The 18409-nt window shown below is 42.4% G+C and overlaps 2 protein-coding genes across 2 annotated transcripts in view; one reads left to right on the top strand and one right to left on the bottom strand.

Moving 5' to 3' along the window:
* Positions 1 to 7871, top strand: part of dap (death-associated protein) — a 12039-nt gene extending 4168 nt beyond the window's left edge. Inside the window, exons 3-4 of the mRNA XM_031850346.1 lie at positions 3016 to 3058; positions 5918 to 7871. Coding sequence (XP_031706206.1) covers positions 3016 to 3058; positions 5918 to 6037 — 163 coding nt within the window. The 3' untranslated portion in view covers positions 6038 to 7871. The remainder of the gene's footprint in view (positions 1 to 3015; positions 3059 to 5917) is intronic.
* A 3409-nt stretch (positions 7872 to 11280) lies between these two features.
* The window catches only part of LOC116385192 (ankyrin repeat domain-containing protein 33B), a 13151-nt gene continuing 6022 nt past the window's right edge, over positions 11281 to 18409 (bottom strand). Inside the window, exons 2-6 of the mRNA XM_031850422.1 lie at positions 14556 to 14685; positions 14272 to 14412; positions 13985 to 14126; positions 13576 to 13774; positions 11281 to 12818 (exon numbers count right to left, since the gene is read on the bottom strand). Coding sequence (XP_031706282.1) covers positions 12273 to 12818; positions 13576 to 13774; positions 13985 to 14126; positions 14272 to 14412; positions 14556 to 14685 — 1158 coding nt within the window. The 3' untranslated portion in view covers positions 11281 to 12272. The remainder of the gene's footprint in view (positions 12819 to 13575; positions 13775 to 13984; positions 14127 to 14271; positions 14413 to 14555; positions 14686 to 18409) is intronic.

Genomic DNA, 18409 nt, shown 5'->3' on the forward strand with positions numbered 1-18409 from the left:
GTGTGTGTGTGTGTGTGTGTGTGTGTGTGTGTGTGTGTGTGTGTGTGCACGCTTCACTAAGTCGCTGTGCACATATCCTGAATGTAGGAACTGTTGCGAAATGTGCAGTAAGCTGACAGCTCATGGCGAAAAAGTTGAGAGGGAAGAAAGAGAGCGAGGGTAGGAAAGAAGAGGAGGAGGAGTAGCGGAGACGGGCAACATGCATCAGTCTCTATGGCAACCACCACCTCGCCCACGGCAACAAACTTCCTGCTCTGCTGAAGCAAAGAGAGATGGGCGGGGTGGTGGTGGTGGTGGTGAGGTGTGGCTTCAGAGCTAAAGACGGGGAAGAACACACCACACCGTTAATGTACATTTCACTGTTTGAGTTATTAGCTAGAATTAGCATTCTGTGTCTACCTCTCTTTTGCTCCTTCGTTCTTCCCCTCCTTCGTTCTTCCTCTCCTTCCCTCTAACTCTTAACTCGCCTGGCACAAAGCGACTCCTCCCAAAGATTCCTTACAGCTCTCCACTGCCCCCTGCAGGTTCCTTCTGTCTCTCCTTACCCTCACTTATGGTTTCTTTCACTGTGTGCCCTTCTCTGGGTTTCTCTTTTCCATTTTGCCATACGGATTGAACAGATGAAAAATAGGTGTCGGTAGCATCTCACTTGTGTCGTATCCTCTCATTAGCAGTCAGGTGAAAAGCTCTCATCTAGCTCATTGTCTGATTTTAAAAATGAATAAATTAAATCATTTTCTGAAGGAGTTAGATGCGTGTTGGCCGTCTGTTCCTCTGACAGGCTTACACTCCTCACTCCTGTCCGTCTGTCTCGTCATGTCTCATATGTCTGCTCTCTGTCTCTCTAGCCTTCATGTCCTATCCTAACAATGACGTGCAAAGTTTGTTGCCATACATGCTTTAAAATGCAGTGCAGATTTTTTTTCATACCTCCCCTCCCTTTGAAGTCTGTTTTCAATATTTCAGGCTTTATCTTCAGATTGCACGGTGGAGATCGACACTCGATAGAATACAGACATGTGACAACCCAGCGTGAGGTGAATACCAGCCCACGCTCTCTCATCATGGGAATACGTATCCAGCTTTGCGTGAATTTTCGCCTCAACCCCACTGCGTCTCACCTCAATGTAGCTTCAATGGAAATTGAAAAGCGAAGCTACTGTACATGTGCTGCGTGTCACTGCGGCATGGTGTAAAACACAAGTATAAATGACTATTTACAGCGGAAAACCTCGTGAAAAGATATCATTCAAAGAAAGTTTCTACCTTTGTGTTTCAGAAAAACAGCTTTACGAGGGCTGTAGCAGCTGAATGCTAATGAGCTAGCTTAGAGCTAGAAGGGCCTGTTTGAGTCCATTTGGAAATCTGCTATCCTGTATTGCTAGCATGACATTTTTCACCTAACTATAATGTGTGTAATGAAAGCAGATACTTCTCGCTGTGGCACTCTGCCAGTTGTGTTTAAGAGGAAAGTTCAGCCTCCAGGTTCTTGCACATAAATGTGAATGAATCATGAATTTCCTGTAAGCATTATTCACACTTGCGTTTTTATTTTTTCTTCATCTGGCACTTGCCATATGCACATTTATTCCCCTACTTGTTCCTCTGATAACCTTAACATTTTTAAAACTCTACAGCCAAGTCAAATGTTAGCGGCAAGCTAGCAAAAGCATTAATTTGAATGAGGAACACTCGCGGCGCTAATGTCCCATATAGCTAATTGACTTGCTAATACAGAACCTCTCAACCTCACGTTATTATGACAAGTAGCTCGTGAGGAAATGATCAGCGAGATTTCAACGTATCCCAGCATTAATTTAATAGCAAGGTGTATATACTCTCATTAAGATAAGTAGCGGAAGGCTATTCAGTGCCAAGATGTTGATTGCAGAGAGCGAGGTTAGCCAGATGTGTTGAAAATCCATAACTCTTAATTGATTGCGATTAAAAAGTTGTGCGTGGATCATAAAATAAATAAGAAAGTAGCAGATGTTTCAAATGTTGTTTTCCGAGTGCTTGGGTTCTCTCTGCTGAGGCTGCAGTTTGTAGTCTCTGTGAGGGACTTTTCAACATATTTATGCTGTTAATGAGGTAAGTCGTAAGTTGGACATGCTCGCTGCTATAGCTAATGTCTTTGAGTGGAGTTTTGAAGGTGGCTACAACAACCGTACTCTTTTGCCGGGGGAGGGGGGGGGGAGACGCTGTAAAATTCGACGGCGCTCGTTTGTCATGTCAAGGTCGATACTTTCCTCGGGTTCCGCATTCCTCCTCCTCATCTTTTTCTCTTCCTCCATCCATTCTGTTTCTCCATGTCTGAGTGAGCTCTTGCCTCCCCCTCTCCTCCATCTTTTTTTCTCCTCTCCTCTCAGTCTGTTATTATATAGGTATTTCGTTCCGCTGTCCTCCCTGCCCTCTCGCCTCTTCCACTCTCCCCTCCATCTGCCCTGACCTGGCTTCACCCCCTCGTCCCTCTTCCTTCCTCCACTTCTTTTTCATCTCCTTCTTTCCAAATCCTTTCCTTTTATCAGCCTCCTCCTCTTTAACTCTCTTTTCCTGTCATAGCTCAGCTTCTCCCCCCCCCCCCTTGCCTCCCTTCCTCTCTCCTGTCATGCTTTCCATCCAGAAGCTCTGAGCCCCAGTGTTTGGCCAGGATGAATGGGAGCTATTTAGGCTGCTGGCAGGTCCATCCTGTGTGTGTGTGTGTGTGTGTGTGTGTGTGTGCGCGCGTGTGTGTGCGTGTGTGTCCAGAGAGAGTAAGACTGTGGATATTATGTGTTTTGACAACTTGGGGTTTTCAAATTTTTGCACAGCGTCCCTTTTGGAGGTGGCCAGATTGGTAAACTTTTTGTAAACATGGCCATACAGCAAGATGCACCCTTGGCCTGCTCAAAATACGATCAAATTACAAATCACCACAGAATAAAGCACTAGACACACACTTACTGAATTGTATATTGTTATGAACGAATTTTCATCATAATATTCTCTCTCATTTTCTTTTATTCTCCTTTTTAGTCCACCAAAGGTCCCCGTGATCGTGTCTGGAGTGGTGACAAAGGTGAGACACGCATGCACATATACACACACGCACGCATACAAAGACCACCAGTAGTGTTGAAATAGGCATGATAAGGTGGTTTATATCTGGGACATGAGGTCTGCAGGGAGAGGTGGAGGCTTAGTGCTGAGACTGAACAAGAGAGAAAAGGAATCGCAAGGCAGAACAAGAGAAGAAAGGGTTGAGGGTACCAACAGAGAGAATTGTACTAAAGTAAAGAAGGGTTGCGATCAGGAATCAAATATCTATAATTAAAGATGATGCTGTGAGTTTGATTGATAGTTTGTCTGTTTTAAAAGCTGTTTTTAAAAGGGGGGGTGGTAGTGGTGGTATGTGTAAGCTTGACCTGCCACTTTGAAAAGTGGGTCAAAGTCTGTGGAAGGACGTGTGTGTGTGTGTGTGTGTGTGTGTGTGTCACACACCAGGCAGATTGTTTGCGGAAGATTGCAGTGATATCAGCAAGGTGGCAGGCCTTCCATTTATCCCCCGATCCTCCTCTAGCCTTTCCATTCGCCCTCTATCACTGCCATCAAACCCTGAGGCTAGCACTGCACAAAGCCTCAGAAAAGCCTTTAAGGAGCCAAGTGAAACACTTCAGTGTGTGTTCAGTTTGTAGCCTGCTGAGACTTCTTGTAAAAAAAACAAGACATTTCCCGGCTCTATCTTTTCTTTCTCTTTAAAGGACAGAATAAGATCCTCACGTATTTTGGTATTAAAATGATTCCACCAAAGGGCATCTAATGCTAGGCAGTTATTTAGGGTAATGCATGTATTCCGGCCTCCTGTCCACAGTTGGGTTTTGTGGTTCAGAACACGTGTCCTCCTGCCTGCTGGGATCAGATCTCTTCAGAAATCCTGTTCTTTACCGTCCCCAAAGAAACGTCACACCGTTATCCCAGCGTCAAATTAAGTCATCATACCTCAGCAAAATATCAGGGACCGGATATCTGAAGACGAGAAAAATATGTCAATGATTATTTTTTTTTTTTATTATACGCTGACAGTTATATTCATGAAATACATTGTTGAGGAGTACATCTTAGCCGGTCAGCATATTGGGTACATGCCTAAATGCATGTTGGGTAAGACAGTTTTCTTTGGAATAATTTAGCAGAAAAAACCCCACATTGGATGCAGCCACACTCTTAAAATGCATGGAAAGAAATGAATGATCTTCCATCGTCTTTATTCCACCTTCTTATACGCATCTTAAAATGGAAGTTTGCTGCATTATGTTAATGTCAGCAATTCAAGAAACTTAAGCACACTTGAGCCACATGGATGTTAAAAAAAAAAGAGTAGTTTAATTCTTCCATTTTCTAAGATGTCTTCCTTTTGGTTTTGTGTTTTTATCGAAATCTGATTTGAAAAAACAAATCTCTCCACAGAAATGTGTATTTTAGCTGTGTACTAAATGGTATAAAAAGGAGTTAGGAGACTTGCCAATCATCATGACTTCTGTTCACAGTTTGGTGCAATAATACCGGTAATTAGTTGCATTCCCTCCCATACCTCTGCAGTAGGAAGGAGATAGAGGAGAGAGAAGCTTTGAGCTTCAGAAGAGAGGACAAGGGCAATAGGAGGTCAAATCCATTCACATTCCATCCAGTTAGCTGTGGAATTGGCTTTAAATGAAAGAAACACACACTAAATGTTTTGTGCCCACCTACACACACACACACATGCAGGAGAGCTAGTGTGCACAGCCTACATACAGTACAAAACCAACACATACAGAGAGGATTAGGGTCAAGCAAGGATAGGCTGGTAGTAAAGTTCAGATAGACAGACAGGCAGTGTTTGTGTTTGTAGAATGTTGATTAAATTGCTTATACAAATGTATCCATATGGACATCCTAAGAAATCCGATAGTGAGGAAACCATTCGTTGTCATTTTGTTTGTGATGGAGAAGTAATATCCACATTATTATAGCAACACCTGGACAAAATCAGCTAAACTAAATACCACAGAATTAAAACTTAACAATGTTAATCCACTTCATCATGCGAGCTGCAGTGTAATCAATGTTATGTGCAATGCATTTGCTCTGAAGCTCATCTCCCCACTCGTATTTTCTCTCACAAATGGGATGGGATGGGGGGGAGAGAGAGGTTAGAGAGAAGTGTAGCCTGAAAAAAAACAAACCAGGTAAATTAAGGGGAGGAAAATATAGACACCAAGTAGTGAAAAACAGCGCAGTGAAGAACAGGTGTGAGAAAGGAAAGAAAGAGAAACATTGAGGAAGATGGCTGAGCATGCTGGCAGGTAGAGATAAAAAGAAAGAAGGGGGGAATGGAGTCATGATTGTAGTAAGTCTCTGATTAAAGTTCCGCATTCCCCTGTGAGTAATCGAATTCCTGCTTCGACCCGATTTAGAAGCGAGCGTCTGTTTTTGGGTGTTTTTCTTGGAATGGGAGATTGAGGTTGCGGAGCACATTAGCGGGGACGGATGAGGGCCCCGTGCTCTACCCTTCACTCTCAGGGATTTCCTCATTGTTCTGATTATCAGAGGGAAAGGATTTTTAAAAATGTGGCATAAAGGGCTCGGAAACCAACTGCAAAAACTTTGTATTACAAACATACTTTCTCTCACATGTTTTGTCTGTTTGATAATGAGCCTCTTATTGGTGACAATCACTATCCTCCTGTTTAATAGCTAACCTCAGAGTGATGGATATTTGCCGTACTGTGTAGTAGTAGATTTGCAGCAGGTATGACGCAGCAAAGCTCATGCGCGGTATCATCTGTAAAGCTTTTTGCTTGGATCTTGATTTTCCCAGCCAGGCTGAGGCTGTGAACATTGCTGTTCGTTATCGTGCCGCCTCAAAGACTTGTGACTGTCTGTGTGTTCTGTTCAGGGTGATAAGGACTTCACCCCTGCAGCTGCCCAGGTGGCTCATCAGAAGCCCCAGCCTTGTGTCTCCAAGCTGCCGGCCACTCAGCACATCAACCAGCACATCCACCAGCCCCGCAAGTGAACTTGCAGGCAGCGAGCTATGATAGCGACGCCAGCCGGCCTTCCCCACGGAACGGACAGGATGATGATGTTTGCCCACCAGGCACAGATCTCCTCTAAATAATCAGAGTAGTTTTTCGTTACATATATCAGCAATTTATCAGCAAATGACACCCAATGCGAATACAGCCATCGTTAGAAGTTCCAATCTTCACACCCCTGGTGCTTTGGTGCTGCACTACAAGTTCTGCACTTTTGTGTCCTCTCCTTAAGAGAAATGGTTTTGACAGCTGTACAGTCTTAAGGTGGTATGCATGGGCGGGTGGTCTTTTATAATTATCATTCTAGGATTAAGCATTATTGAAAAAATATCAGGTATGTGGGGGGGGGAGGGGCTCTTACCCCAGCGATGTGCCAACCATTACCACATCACAGCAAAACAGCCATTCACAGCAACCCATCAATCAGGCCAACCAATCACCTCAGCCTAAGCTCCAGCCTTCTACCTCCTGATCTTCAGACCAAAAAAAAAGAACCAATCAATTAAATCAGGAGGTGGACACCAGTTTTACATTAATCAACACAAACCAAATAAAGAGCACACAGAGAGCAGCTTCTCAAATGCAAAACGCATTTCCATGTGTGGATCACTGAGACTGTTGCCAAATTGCACTGTACAGCATGAACCAGAGAGAGGAAAAGTAGCTAATTACAAGACGGCATCAACCGATCATTAGCCCCAACGCTGAGGTCACTGGCAAGTTTGACGAGCATTCCATTTGGCCATTTCAATATTATAGATGCCCAATAAGGAGAACCATGATGCATACAAATTGCCCACTTCCCTGTTATGGAGGCTGTCCTTACCCAAGTATCTACTTGATGCATGCCGTTAGTGTCGTGACTCAAGAAGGCTAGCTACGCTTATATAGCTTTTGGGCCACAGCAAAGTCTGTCGATCTTTTTCTACAGTTCCCTCTCTGTCACCGTTGTTACCTTTTTTATTTAATAGAGACGAGTCTTGCAGATCTTTGATCTACTCTCTATTTTTTCCCTGCCTTGTCGGAGCTGTAATAATGCCCATCCTTCCGTGGCAATGTTAATTTGAACGCAAACTCAACCCGCTTCACGGTAATAGTATCCCATCAGTGCCTCATTGCTCAGGATTTTTTGTTCCGTCTCATTTGACTCGCACGGATTTACATTTTCTTTGCTTCGCACCAGAGTCAACAGGAATGAAAATGTATATCCAGAAATGTGATGAAATCTTAAGATACTGTGAAGCAGCTGCAGAATGCTTTGTGTTTCTATTAACATGAGCCTGAACATCACCATTGCCGATCAAAGCGTTGCAGAGAAGCGGCTCAAAAAGCAGGGAGGCTCGTAGCTTCGTAGTTTCGATGAAGGTGACGAGGCAATCGCTGGGCAAAAAAAAAAATTTTTCCATAGAACAAATATGTTGACTATGTGACAGTTTGTCAGTGTGCAAGGACAATACATTGATTTCTACTTGCCAGGGTATCCGCAGGTATAATAATCAGTATCGGCTCCCCGAAATATCAATACACACAGACACACACCACCCTTATCCTTAATCACCCATCCCCTTACACTCAAGTGTCATTTGTTGCAACACTAATGTTCAGGTTTCCAGGAAAGAGAGAAATAGAGAAATTTATCTTGCCAAGAAGGAATGATTTCCGATGGTAATTTAATGGAGTTTTATTTTTCTCGGTTCTTTTTCTTGAGTAAATTGTTCAAACTGTATAAATCTTTATCCATTTCGTGGACTTGGGTATTAGGTGTGGTTGTCATAGTAAATAAAGATATATATACCATCTTGGAAAAAAAAAAAACAGCCTTTTTATTTGAATGAAATGAGGGATGACTTGACGAAAACTTGTCTTGAGGCTGGCTTTGTGGAATTTGTCATGTGAAAAAAGGTTTTCAGTCGGCCAATGACACAGTTCTGAGGTTCAAAGTAGTCCTACTTGACTGATCGTGTGCTGTACCTGGAGTATTTGAGCATCCCACGGTGAATTAGCACCCTGCGCTGAGGGATTAAGGCTCAGGTGGTGTTTTTGAAATGAAACCGAAGCATCTCTCCAAGAGCTGTCCACTGTTTTTCTTCCCTCTGCTCTCGCTCTCTCTCACACACACACATACACACAGCATGCAGCAGGTGTTAGTGCGTGTAATCCATCTTTACACAAGCATCTGCAACCAGGTGTTCTGTCGGTTTATGTTAGCCCAATAAACCAGCCAGTGCAGGCTTAGTTGGTGCGAGCTGTAACACCCCATTAAAGCAGACACAATCTCCTTGACTCTCCACGGTTTTATATAGTTCTCTCAATGTGGCAGAACTCTCATCCCCTGCCATGCCGCATTAGACTGACTGGGAGAACAGAATGAGAGCGAGAACGCTGCTAAAAAATGTATTACACTGCCCGTGCTCAGGAATCTCTAGTTCTATGAGAATGAAGACGGTAAATTGGATCAAGATTCATTCTTAAATACTCTGATAGCATGTTATTGCTAGTTAACATCAAGTCAGTATTTAGCACATAGTAGTGACACTGCCAAGAATTATTCACCTGTAACTATGACAGCCCGTACAAATGTGCTAAAGTGCTTTTGGAATACCTATTAAGTTTAATTACATGGTCTCTTTAAATTTGCCTTCTAGATTGACGTCTATTAAATATCAAATAATAGGAATGTAGGTTCAGCTTTTCACATGTCTGAAGTCTTTAGAGTGACGGCTTTGTTTAAGCCGGTAGACCCACTCATCGACTGGCTCAGTGGTCTGTTCTGGTCGGTACTGGTGCCTGGTAACATCAAACAATTACCCATGAGCAAGGCACTGCCTTCTATGTTTATATATTTAGGATAGAATCATGTTTTTGTAGTTTCTTCTTCCATAAAAACAGTCACCGTTACAGTTTAAGGCACTTTACCCAAGTCGTCATTTCGGGTCACTTTATTAGCCCTGAGTATACACCACCAGCTGTTAGCCTGAGGTCCTTAGGAACATTAAAACTGGCTTCAGCTAGTTGAGACTGGTCATTTCTCTGACACAGCCGCCTGAAAACATTCCACCAATGCTGAGGTTTACTCGGTCAACAGGCACCAGTGGGAGTAAAGGGTGCTTCAGTCATTTAGGTCAGGACATTTTTGGAAAGGCATCAGGGTCGAAATGACAAATGCACGGTGACATTTTTGGCTCCAGTTTCACCAAAACCAAACTACTTGCTTTTCATATTCCAAGCATCACATCATATCTTACTCCTCAAACAGCATTGACAGGATTTTTATGTAATACTAACCTATTTTCTGTAGTGTCGTTCCTAAAAATGTCTAACGGAAAGTATAATGCAGTACGTTTGGTGTTATCAAAGCTCCCGGGAGCTTCTGTCAGAGAGCTTCTCTCTGCCTAGTTTTCCTCACTTTCTATCAGTGATAGCACCGCCACTTGCAGTTCATTTTTAGTTCACACGTTGGAGATCATTCTGATGCTGATTTAATTGTGAGACATTTTCATTTATTCATACTTTTTCAGCATTTCAGAAATGGAATTCATTAAGAAGGGCCTACTTTATCCTTGATTGCATCACGGTATCATTTCACAGAATACTTTAAAGAAAGAAATAAAATGAACTGGCTCTCATACCTTCAGCACGGGGATAGATTACACTTCGTTCTTGCTTAAGCCGAAGAAAATATAGTCATTGTGGACCATAAGGATAATATTTTTGAGCATGCATTTTTTACAAATAAAGCTTCTGATTTTCTTGAGAAATTAAATAATTAAATCAACTCATTTATAATTTTCTTTTTCAACTTCCGAGTAGCACTTACATTCTAAAAGCAATCTGCTACACGCAGATTGCTTCATCTTACTTCTTGATTATTTCATGGCACATATATAACGGGGTTTTTTTTTTGTTATTAATTATCACATTTAAGATTTGACAACTATCTGTAGTGACAATGTAATAACTGCTACATCATATAACCTATGAAGCTGCAATATTGTGTTAATCTAAAAAGTAACACAATTATTGCTTATTAATGGTTTAGAAAAAGATGACATATTTTACTCAAAAATCATGTAAAGAAGTAAAAACAATGCAATAGTTCTATGTGATATAATATAATTGTTCTGATAATAAGCAATTTATGTAATTGATACACTTCCTGTCAATGCCACTTGTTGTAGATATACTCCATCTTACATGCAGAAATCTTTAAGTGTTAAAAACCAACCAGCAGAGGGCCCCAACTAAGAATCCCCCCCCCCCCCCAAAGTTCACAGGTTTGACAGAAGCACTCGTCCAGTGCTGATCTAGAATCAGGTCATCCCGTCTGAATCCCAGCCTTTAGCATCACGGCATGACGTAATAGCTGCCATACTATCAGTGGATAGGGCCCTGTGTATTTGGCCACTTCTGAATATCTATGAGGGATGTGGGAGGAGTGTGGGAGGAGGGCGGGAGGGGAATCGCTGACCAAGCCTGTTGCGCCTCGTAATCTCAGGTTACAATCTAAGCCAACAGCTGTTAGAGCTACAACCATGACCTAAATATTACTTCATGCATTCGGGGCTAATAGGTTTTGTCTCTCCCATCCCCATCCCCACTCACACACACAACCCACTAATGTTCATTCCCCCACACTCTGTATGAGTGAACTTGGAATAGATGACTGATATGACTTGTCCTGTCATAAATATAAGTATGTGATGTATCTAAAGGTATCTCAACTTCAGAATTGTTTCTCCAGTTCACAGAAATCCTGCAGAAGCCTTGTGAAAATGCTCCGTACTCAATCACAAAACACTAACACAGAAGTGTATTCCAAAGGAATGTAGTTTTTATTCATTGCCTCATAACAAACTGCAAACAGTAGATGTTGTTGGCCATGATACTGCATTGCCAGCATAAAGCTATTTTCATGTTGATGCTAAATTTGTTAATCCCGCGACCACTTCCAGTTTTAAGTGCAGAACTCACTGCTGACTCGCGCTGAAGCCAACGAGGTTTATTTGGAGAAATGATTTTGTTGTGCAGTGACCCAAAGCAACTCATCACCATGTTTATTAGACACACACTTGTGGATGACACTTACGCTGCAATAGCCATGAGGAGTTAGGACCGTGAAATTGTGCTCTGTAAGAAATCCTGACAAAATCCCTGCTCTGCCCGTGGCTCTGTGTGTTTTAAACTCACAGCCGTTATTTTCACTGTTCTAATGTTGAAACGGGGAGCGGACCTATTGCTCAATAATGGGTCGACTGTTTTTTATCAGAGAGTCCACATGTTATCATTTCAATTCTACTTATACTGCAATTGCTAATAGATTAAACCCCTATTTATGGAAATCAAGAAGAGTACAAAAAATCCCATCAATGTGTTATTAACTTTCCAACAGAACATAGTGGAGGCATTTGAAATGATTAGTATAATAAAGCATCAATATACCCTGTACACACCAAATTCAGTCTCAGAGGCGCTTTCGGCGCGATGAATGGGCTTTTGCAATGTAAACATTTGAGATAGTAATAGTGCTTCACATTTCAGTGTTGGTCTCTTACGTTAAGACTAGAAAACATAGCTGTTATCATATCAGTATGTGAAAAAGTCTATATTTCATAAAAAATACAAAGTTTCTCATCAAAAAGTATTCAAATCTCATATAAACTGTATATGTAAATACATTCATGGGTAAGTCTTTGTAAAGCAGAACAAAAAGTGTCTGAAATATTGCTGTCAAATGACATTATCTATATATATATAAGCTTATGTTTAGCTTTCTCAGTCAATATGACACACCTACTGGTATTCTCCACTGATTCCTGCTGTGCTTACAGTTTGAGAGAATCTGTGTCAATAAGTGTCCTCTGCTCCGATACAGCTTAACTCAGTGTAAACACACTGCTGTATTGAACACCCAAAGCCTAATCAAAGATAGACTAGGCCATCCATCAAAAAGCAATAAATATGAAAAATAAGTTAATTAAAAGCATTTCAAGTATCAAATCCCCTGGGTAATCACTGCTTGACATCATGAAGGACACTGAGCAGTGTGCATTTAATGCTGTCAAAGCTGCAGCAGACATTTTAAAGTCAACTAGCATCCCCCTTGCAGCCTCTTTTAGGAACACATCTGCTTATTCATATCTTGAAGAAAAATATTAAAGCCAAATCTCTAAAACATAATAGTCTTTTGAAGTGAGCATGGCATCTTCTGAGGCAATATTATTTCCTTTTCCCAGCAGCAAGGTGTCTCTTGGTCACAACCTCCAGCCTCCTCCTCTCCGCGTCCTCGGCTTTCCTCCTTTCTTCTTTTAGCTCCTTGTACCGCCACTTTGGTAGTTGCAACAGGTGCCCCCCTCCGTCTTTGAAGCTGCTCTTCCTCCGTATCTTCTCTGGTTCGTACGTGGGCGTGGGGGCCTTGGAGACCCTCACTTTGGGAATGCTGAACCCCGGCCTGACGCTGCTCCTCCTCAGCACCATGTGCATGGGCAGCAGGCTGGTCCTCCGCAGCTCCAGGGCCTCGTTATAAGCCACCGTGCTCAGGCTGGAGCTCCGGTGTCGAGGCACCAGGCTCTGGGGCTGAAGGCTGGCCCGGCGGTCGGCTGAGTTCTTGGCCACCAGTGTGACCCGGGAGTTCTGGAAGAGTTTGAGGTGGCTGTCCACCCTGTCGGGGTTGATGGAGCGGAGCTCCTTGGCGCGCTGCTGGCGGATGATCTCTGGGACTGCATACCGCCGTTTACCCACACTTGGGAGGCTGTCTGGACACACCTGAAACACAACAGCCCCTGGTTGGTATCACTTGTATTACTTTTTATAATATCAGTATTTGTAGCACTGCAGTAGCAATAGCAGTAATAATTAGCAGAATTCTGTTCAGTTTCCCTTTTGATTGCGGTGTTGCAGTACTTGTAATCTTGCATGAATAACCTGCTTATCAGATAAGGCCGCCGTTAATTATATGCTTTAATTATTATGTGCAAATCCCATGAAAAAGCAGAGAATTCATTGATTAAAGCAAAGATAAATTAGCATCAGATTTATCCTTTAATAGCACAATTACCACAATATTATCATCAGTTTGTTTGCACATTGAGTCTATGAAACAGCAGTGATAGTACTACTTTATTCTACTGCTTGATAAGAACAATAAGAGAAGCAATTTGCATACACGCAAATATTGACTGTTTAGTCCCATTTGGAGTCTGTGGAAGGTGATTCCCACAACGTACAAGAATGGTTGGCTCCATCTGAAGATAAGAACGTGAGCTCCGATACCTCCAACTGTGCTGAGTGTGTACAGACACTGGAATAATGCAGAGGAGAGCGGCTTTAAAAGAGAAAACTATCACAAAGAGTAGTTACCTGCATAACCTTATCTCAGCATGCAGTTGCAGAATGCTTGTTGGTGTCAGGGGGAAATAGAGTAACATGTGGGGTTGATGGATCTGGTGGGATACTGTTTGATGCTGATCAATGAGTACCTGGATAATGAAGAGTAAACATGATCTAGAGCGTTATTACTCACTGTATGGCATGCCACAGCAATGACTGGGCTCCTCATGGCCGTCGTTACAGAAACCATGTGGTCGATAACACCTTGATCCTCAGGGTTGGTGACGTTCGAGATGTTGAAGATGTTCCTCACGGTGTCAGACAGGCGCCTCAGACAGCCACGGGGCTCCTGGGCTTTGGCCACCAGCGATGCCAGCGGGCGCCACTCTAGACTGGCAAAAAGAAATTAGATATAAATCCACTGCACAGGTAGGTAGGGCTTACTCTTGACACCATCATGAAGTAAGTCATAGACTCTCTCAAGGCGACTTTTGAGTTGTTATAGTCAAGAATGCTACACCACCTCTTCAGATATTGGTTGATGATATTGTCCATGACAGACAGGCAGACAGAGAAACAATGTGAGCCAGCCATGAGTTTACCTATATGTCTCACAGTACTGGTGCGGGCAGGGCCGTTCCATCAGGCGCGTCATCACCCAGGCAGTTTCATAGCGGCCCGTAAAGAAGGCCCACTCCCTGGCAGTGAAGTGGCGGCCGAGGTCCCTGGCATTCAGGGAAGCTCCTGGTGGTGGCACAATTATAAAGAAGGTTAAATATGTCAAAGAACGGATATAGTGGATACACAAAGATTAGAAGAGGACAGCAAAGAAATGACTGAAGATTTCCAAATGCTGCTATCTGTCTCGGTGTTCTCATGTGTTCTTCACCTGCCATCATGAGCGAGCGCACACATTCCACCCTGCCCTGCATGGCAGCTTTCATCAGAGCGGTGAAGCCGTGGCAGTTCCTCCTCTCGATGTCCAACCCCGGGTAGTAGTTGAGCAGATAGTTGGTGATCGTTATGTGGCCTTGAAGAATAGAGGGACGGACGGTTGTTACTGTACGTTATAACACAGTCTATAGTCAAGGCATTCACACGAGATCCACATCCATACGCTGGTCCTTCTGTTTCAAAAACACCTGCGTACAGTTAAGTGTGTGTGTGTGTTACCTGCTTGAGCAGCAGTGATGAGAGCTGTGTTTCCCTCGCTGTCCTGCCAGTTGACATCCAGATACGGACACTGAGACAGCGCTATGACAACGTCCACATAACCCTGGTAACACGCGACCAACAGCCCGATCTGAGACAAAAAGGGACAGGAGAGGAGTTAAAGGTACAATATGCAACACTTTCCTAAATAATTAATGTATGGACTGATGTGAAAATAATCCCTCTCAATCATCACTTATGACCAACTTCTCTTTTCTTCCTATTTTTGCTGTGTTTGGGACGTTTCTGGCCGTCAGCAAAAACCATTTGGACACCATGTGGGGGACATTTTTTGGCAACCAAGATGTTGCAATTAACTTTCATGAAGTGAAAACACACTGTGAAAGGGTTAAAGATCTATGACGAACACACGGACAACTCCCAGACCAAACAACGGCGTCTCAAGGAACAACATCATTTGGTCTGCATCGCAGAAGAATTGAAACCAGTGATTGAGACCATAAACTCATATTTACAATGTGCACTGAGGTAATAAGTAAGTAGGGTCATTTTGTCTTCGATCTCTGCAATCGGACCTATCTTTGTAACCAGAGGAGTCGCCCCCTGATGGCCATTAAAAAGAATGCACGTTTAAGGCACTTCTGCATCGGCTTTACTTTTCAGAAACGGAGGTTGCTGCCTGGTAGAAACCAGAAGACCAGGAGACCTCTGTGCATCTTTCCAAACTAATATCCTTAAAAGAAAGTTGACATATGTTGTCTTTTTATTAAGAACTGAACCGTCTTGAACTGAGTGGAAAAACAAGCTGAGTCCCCCATCTGATGTTGTTGTGTACTTTTGTGCGTTCGTGCCGGAGTAAGAGCCCTTTTATGTGTATGGACGTAAGCGTAAATGTTAGTCTGCCAGTGTGAGTTTTCGGTTGTCCTGGAAAAATCCTGTAAAAGTTGGGTACTTTCTGGAAGGTGCACGCTTCACTGGCCAAGACAAACAAGTTCACCACCAGAGGAGAGATGGAGGGGGGGGGGGAGTTCTCAGTTGACATAACATGTGCACAGTGTGTTTATACATGAAATATTTCTGTTAGAAAGATATGTCTTTCACTTTCACTCAGAGCACAGGTGGATAAATGTCAAGCTTTCATACAGGAAGCCAAAATTCACAAATAAGTCGATGAATATGATATAATATAATGATAATGAATGATATAATGATATAATATGATGAGAATGAATGTGACTTAGATCTTAAAAAAACACCCGTAGGGACAAAAGTCATCCCAGGTGTCTTCTGTTTTGTTCTATCACAGGCATAACGGTAATGTACTACACTTAAACCTTCAACTGGAACTAGTCAAATACACGATGTTCTTGATGTTAAAACTTCAATTCTTCATTAAAAACGTACATGATAGTTCACGTAACTTGTGAAACCGCAGCTTTTGTCAAAAAAAAAAAAATTATGTTGTTCACAACATAATCCAGGAATAGTGTAGGCCTTTTATTTCCAGTAAAAAGAAAATTAACTTTCACAGCTTTAAGGCTTTTCCAATGAATGTATTCCTTGATATTTTATTAACTTTACTAAAATAGAGGTGAAAATGAACCCTGCGTGTTACATGTCATCAGGGTATGTCATACTGTACATAATGTAAAAGAATAAGGCATGGTGAACGTACACGTCCTGTGCTTTTTCAAGTTTTACAGCACAGGCACGGTGATTAATAAAGAAGCAATATCTATAAACCAGCCAGTTGCTGTGAACATCAGACCTTCGCCTTAAAGAGTTGTTAATCAGACTTAGGAAATCAATTCAAACTTTGCTACAAAGAGGGAAGTATTGTCCGTGAACCTTCTTCTGTGACATGATGTTCCCTTCATAAGAGCACGAGTAAAACCTACTTGCCGCTTTGCACCTCTTGGCCCGAGCACACCGTGCTACTCCCGTTAAATATTCTATTCAACTCTGCTGTGGATGTGATCCAAAGTTCTGTCTCCCTGATATGAACAAAATATAATAATGACTGAAGATTAGTACAGAGGGAACGTTTATAGACAACCACACACACACACACACACATTATACTGAAGGTGTGCAATAGAATAAAGTTAAATCTGCATTTCCACACACTAAATTCTAAACAATATTGCCACTCATCAAAGTCAAAAACCTAATGCAAAAAATCTATAATGTCACTGTAATGTTACGTTAACATGCGCCCCCCCCCCCCTTCCTTTATTTCTACTAATCTGTATCAGACAGGGATTTTGGTTTAGTCTGCAGGACAGGCTGTGCAGCACATGTACAGTAGACGTTGTTGTTCTTTCACCTGCGAGACGAACTAAACTTAAACCTTTGGCTGAAAGGAGCCGGGCTGTCAGCCGGCTGGAGATGTAGTCACGTTGGTGCTGGAGCATAGCGAGAGGTGAGGTGGAGAGAGGTCCTGCGGAGCAACTGATGGATCGTCTGGAAGACGTTCACTTACACTGGCACAGCTCCAGATTGCTTTATCTGGTTAGACACACGCATGCTGACCTTGTCTGTGTCTCTCTCTCTCGCACACACACACATTCTTGGCAAGCCTCCTGCCTTGCTGTGCTGTGCTTTAGCAGCATGCCCTGCAGCATGTCTGGAGCAATCTCAGTCGTCTGGCACTGTCCTTTTTTTTTTTTTCAAGCATTTAACTTACTTTCTACCTGTTTCTCCCAGGCTGTATTTTTAATCTCAACACATCCCTATCTGGAGATTTTTGTTTCATCTATTGGCTCTCTGAGGCACTTAACCAGTGGCTCGACCTGAGAGAAGAGCACCAGCGAAATGCACACACAGCATGCGATTGCAGGGACGCACATTAATCGGGGAAAAGACAATTATGTGCTCCACAATATTACCCACTCGATGCCTTAAATGTGAGGCTTAGGGGATAAAAATAACAACACTACCAGGTAGCTCAACAACCCTGAAACAATCACGAGAGGTACTTCCATGGATGGATGAGTGTGTGTGTGCAGTGCATGTGTGTGTGTGTGTGTGTGAGAGAGTCAGAAGAATGTAAAGTGAGACTTTGATTTCGACACCGATGGTTTTTGGCAGGATTATGCATTTTGTATGTAGGCCAAATGAAGATGCACACTATGGCAATCTCAAAGCTTTCATTACTTTATTCTGATGGACGTAGACATATGCCCTCCCTGACTGTAATCTCCTCTGTTCCATTACACTGGATTGTAGCCGCTCTCGTAAATTGAGTTTATTTTTACCCGCAAAACTCGCCTTTGATGAAAGTGCAGTTTTTCTTGACATTTTCTTTTATAATAGCTCGTAAAGTTAAGTATAATGTAGCATATGTTGCGTTTGAAGCCCAAATGGCCTGTGGTGTTGAGTGGTATTTTATCTCTTGATACTTAAACATGCTCCTCTGAATTAAGATGACTCTAATCCAATACATGTAGGTAGCACTTTCTTTATTTTCTGTGCATTAATATGTGGGCTGTAGATTTTTGTTCACATAGCTGTCGAAACATTAGCAATTTAGGCTGTCTGTCCCTCTAAAACAGTCAACAATTTGGGAGGATTCATCATTCTGGTGAGTTTAAAATTCAAATGTACTTTTGGTAATGCCAATTTTGATCAAATAAGTACATAAGTCTTAATTTTCTTAGCAAAAATGAATATTTCTTTTTGTTGAATTTAACTAAAACTGCATTTACCATAAAGGTCAGTGGGTTCTGATAGTGTCTGAATACAGACAAACTAATTCTGTTCAACTTATTATTAGCCCATATACACATACACAGACAAAGACACAAGCACACACACACACACACACACACACACACACACACACACACACACAC

This window comes from Anarrhichthys ocellatus, unplaced genomic scaffold, assembly GCF_004355925.1.
Source record: "Anarrhichthys ocellatus isolate YVR2014 unplaced genomic scaffold, GSC_Weel_1.0 scaffold10, whole genome shotgun sequence".
NCBI lineage: Eukaryota > Metazoa > Chordata > Actinopteri > Perciformes > Anarhichadidae > Anarrhichthys > Anarrhichthys ocellatus.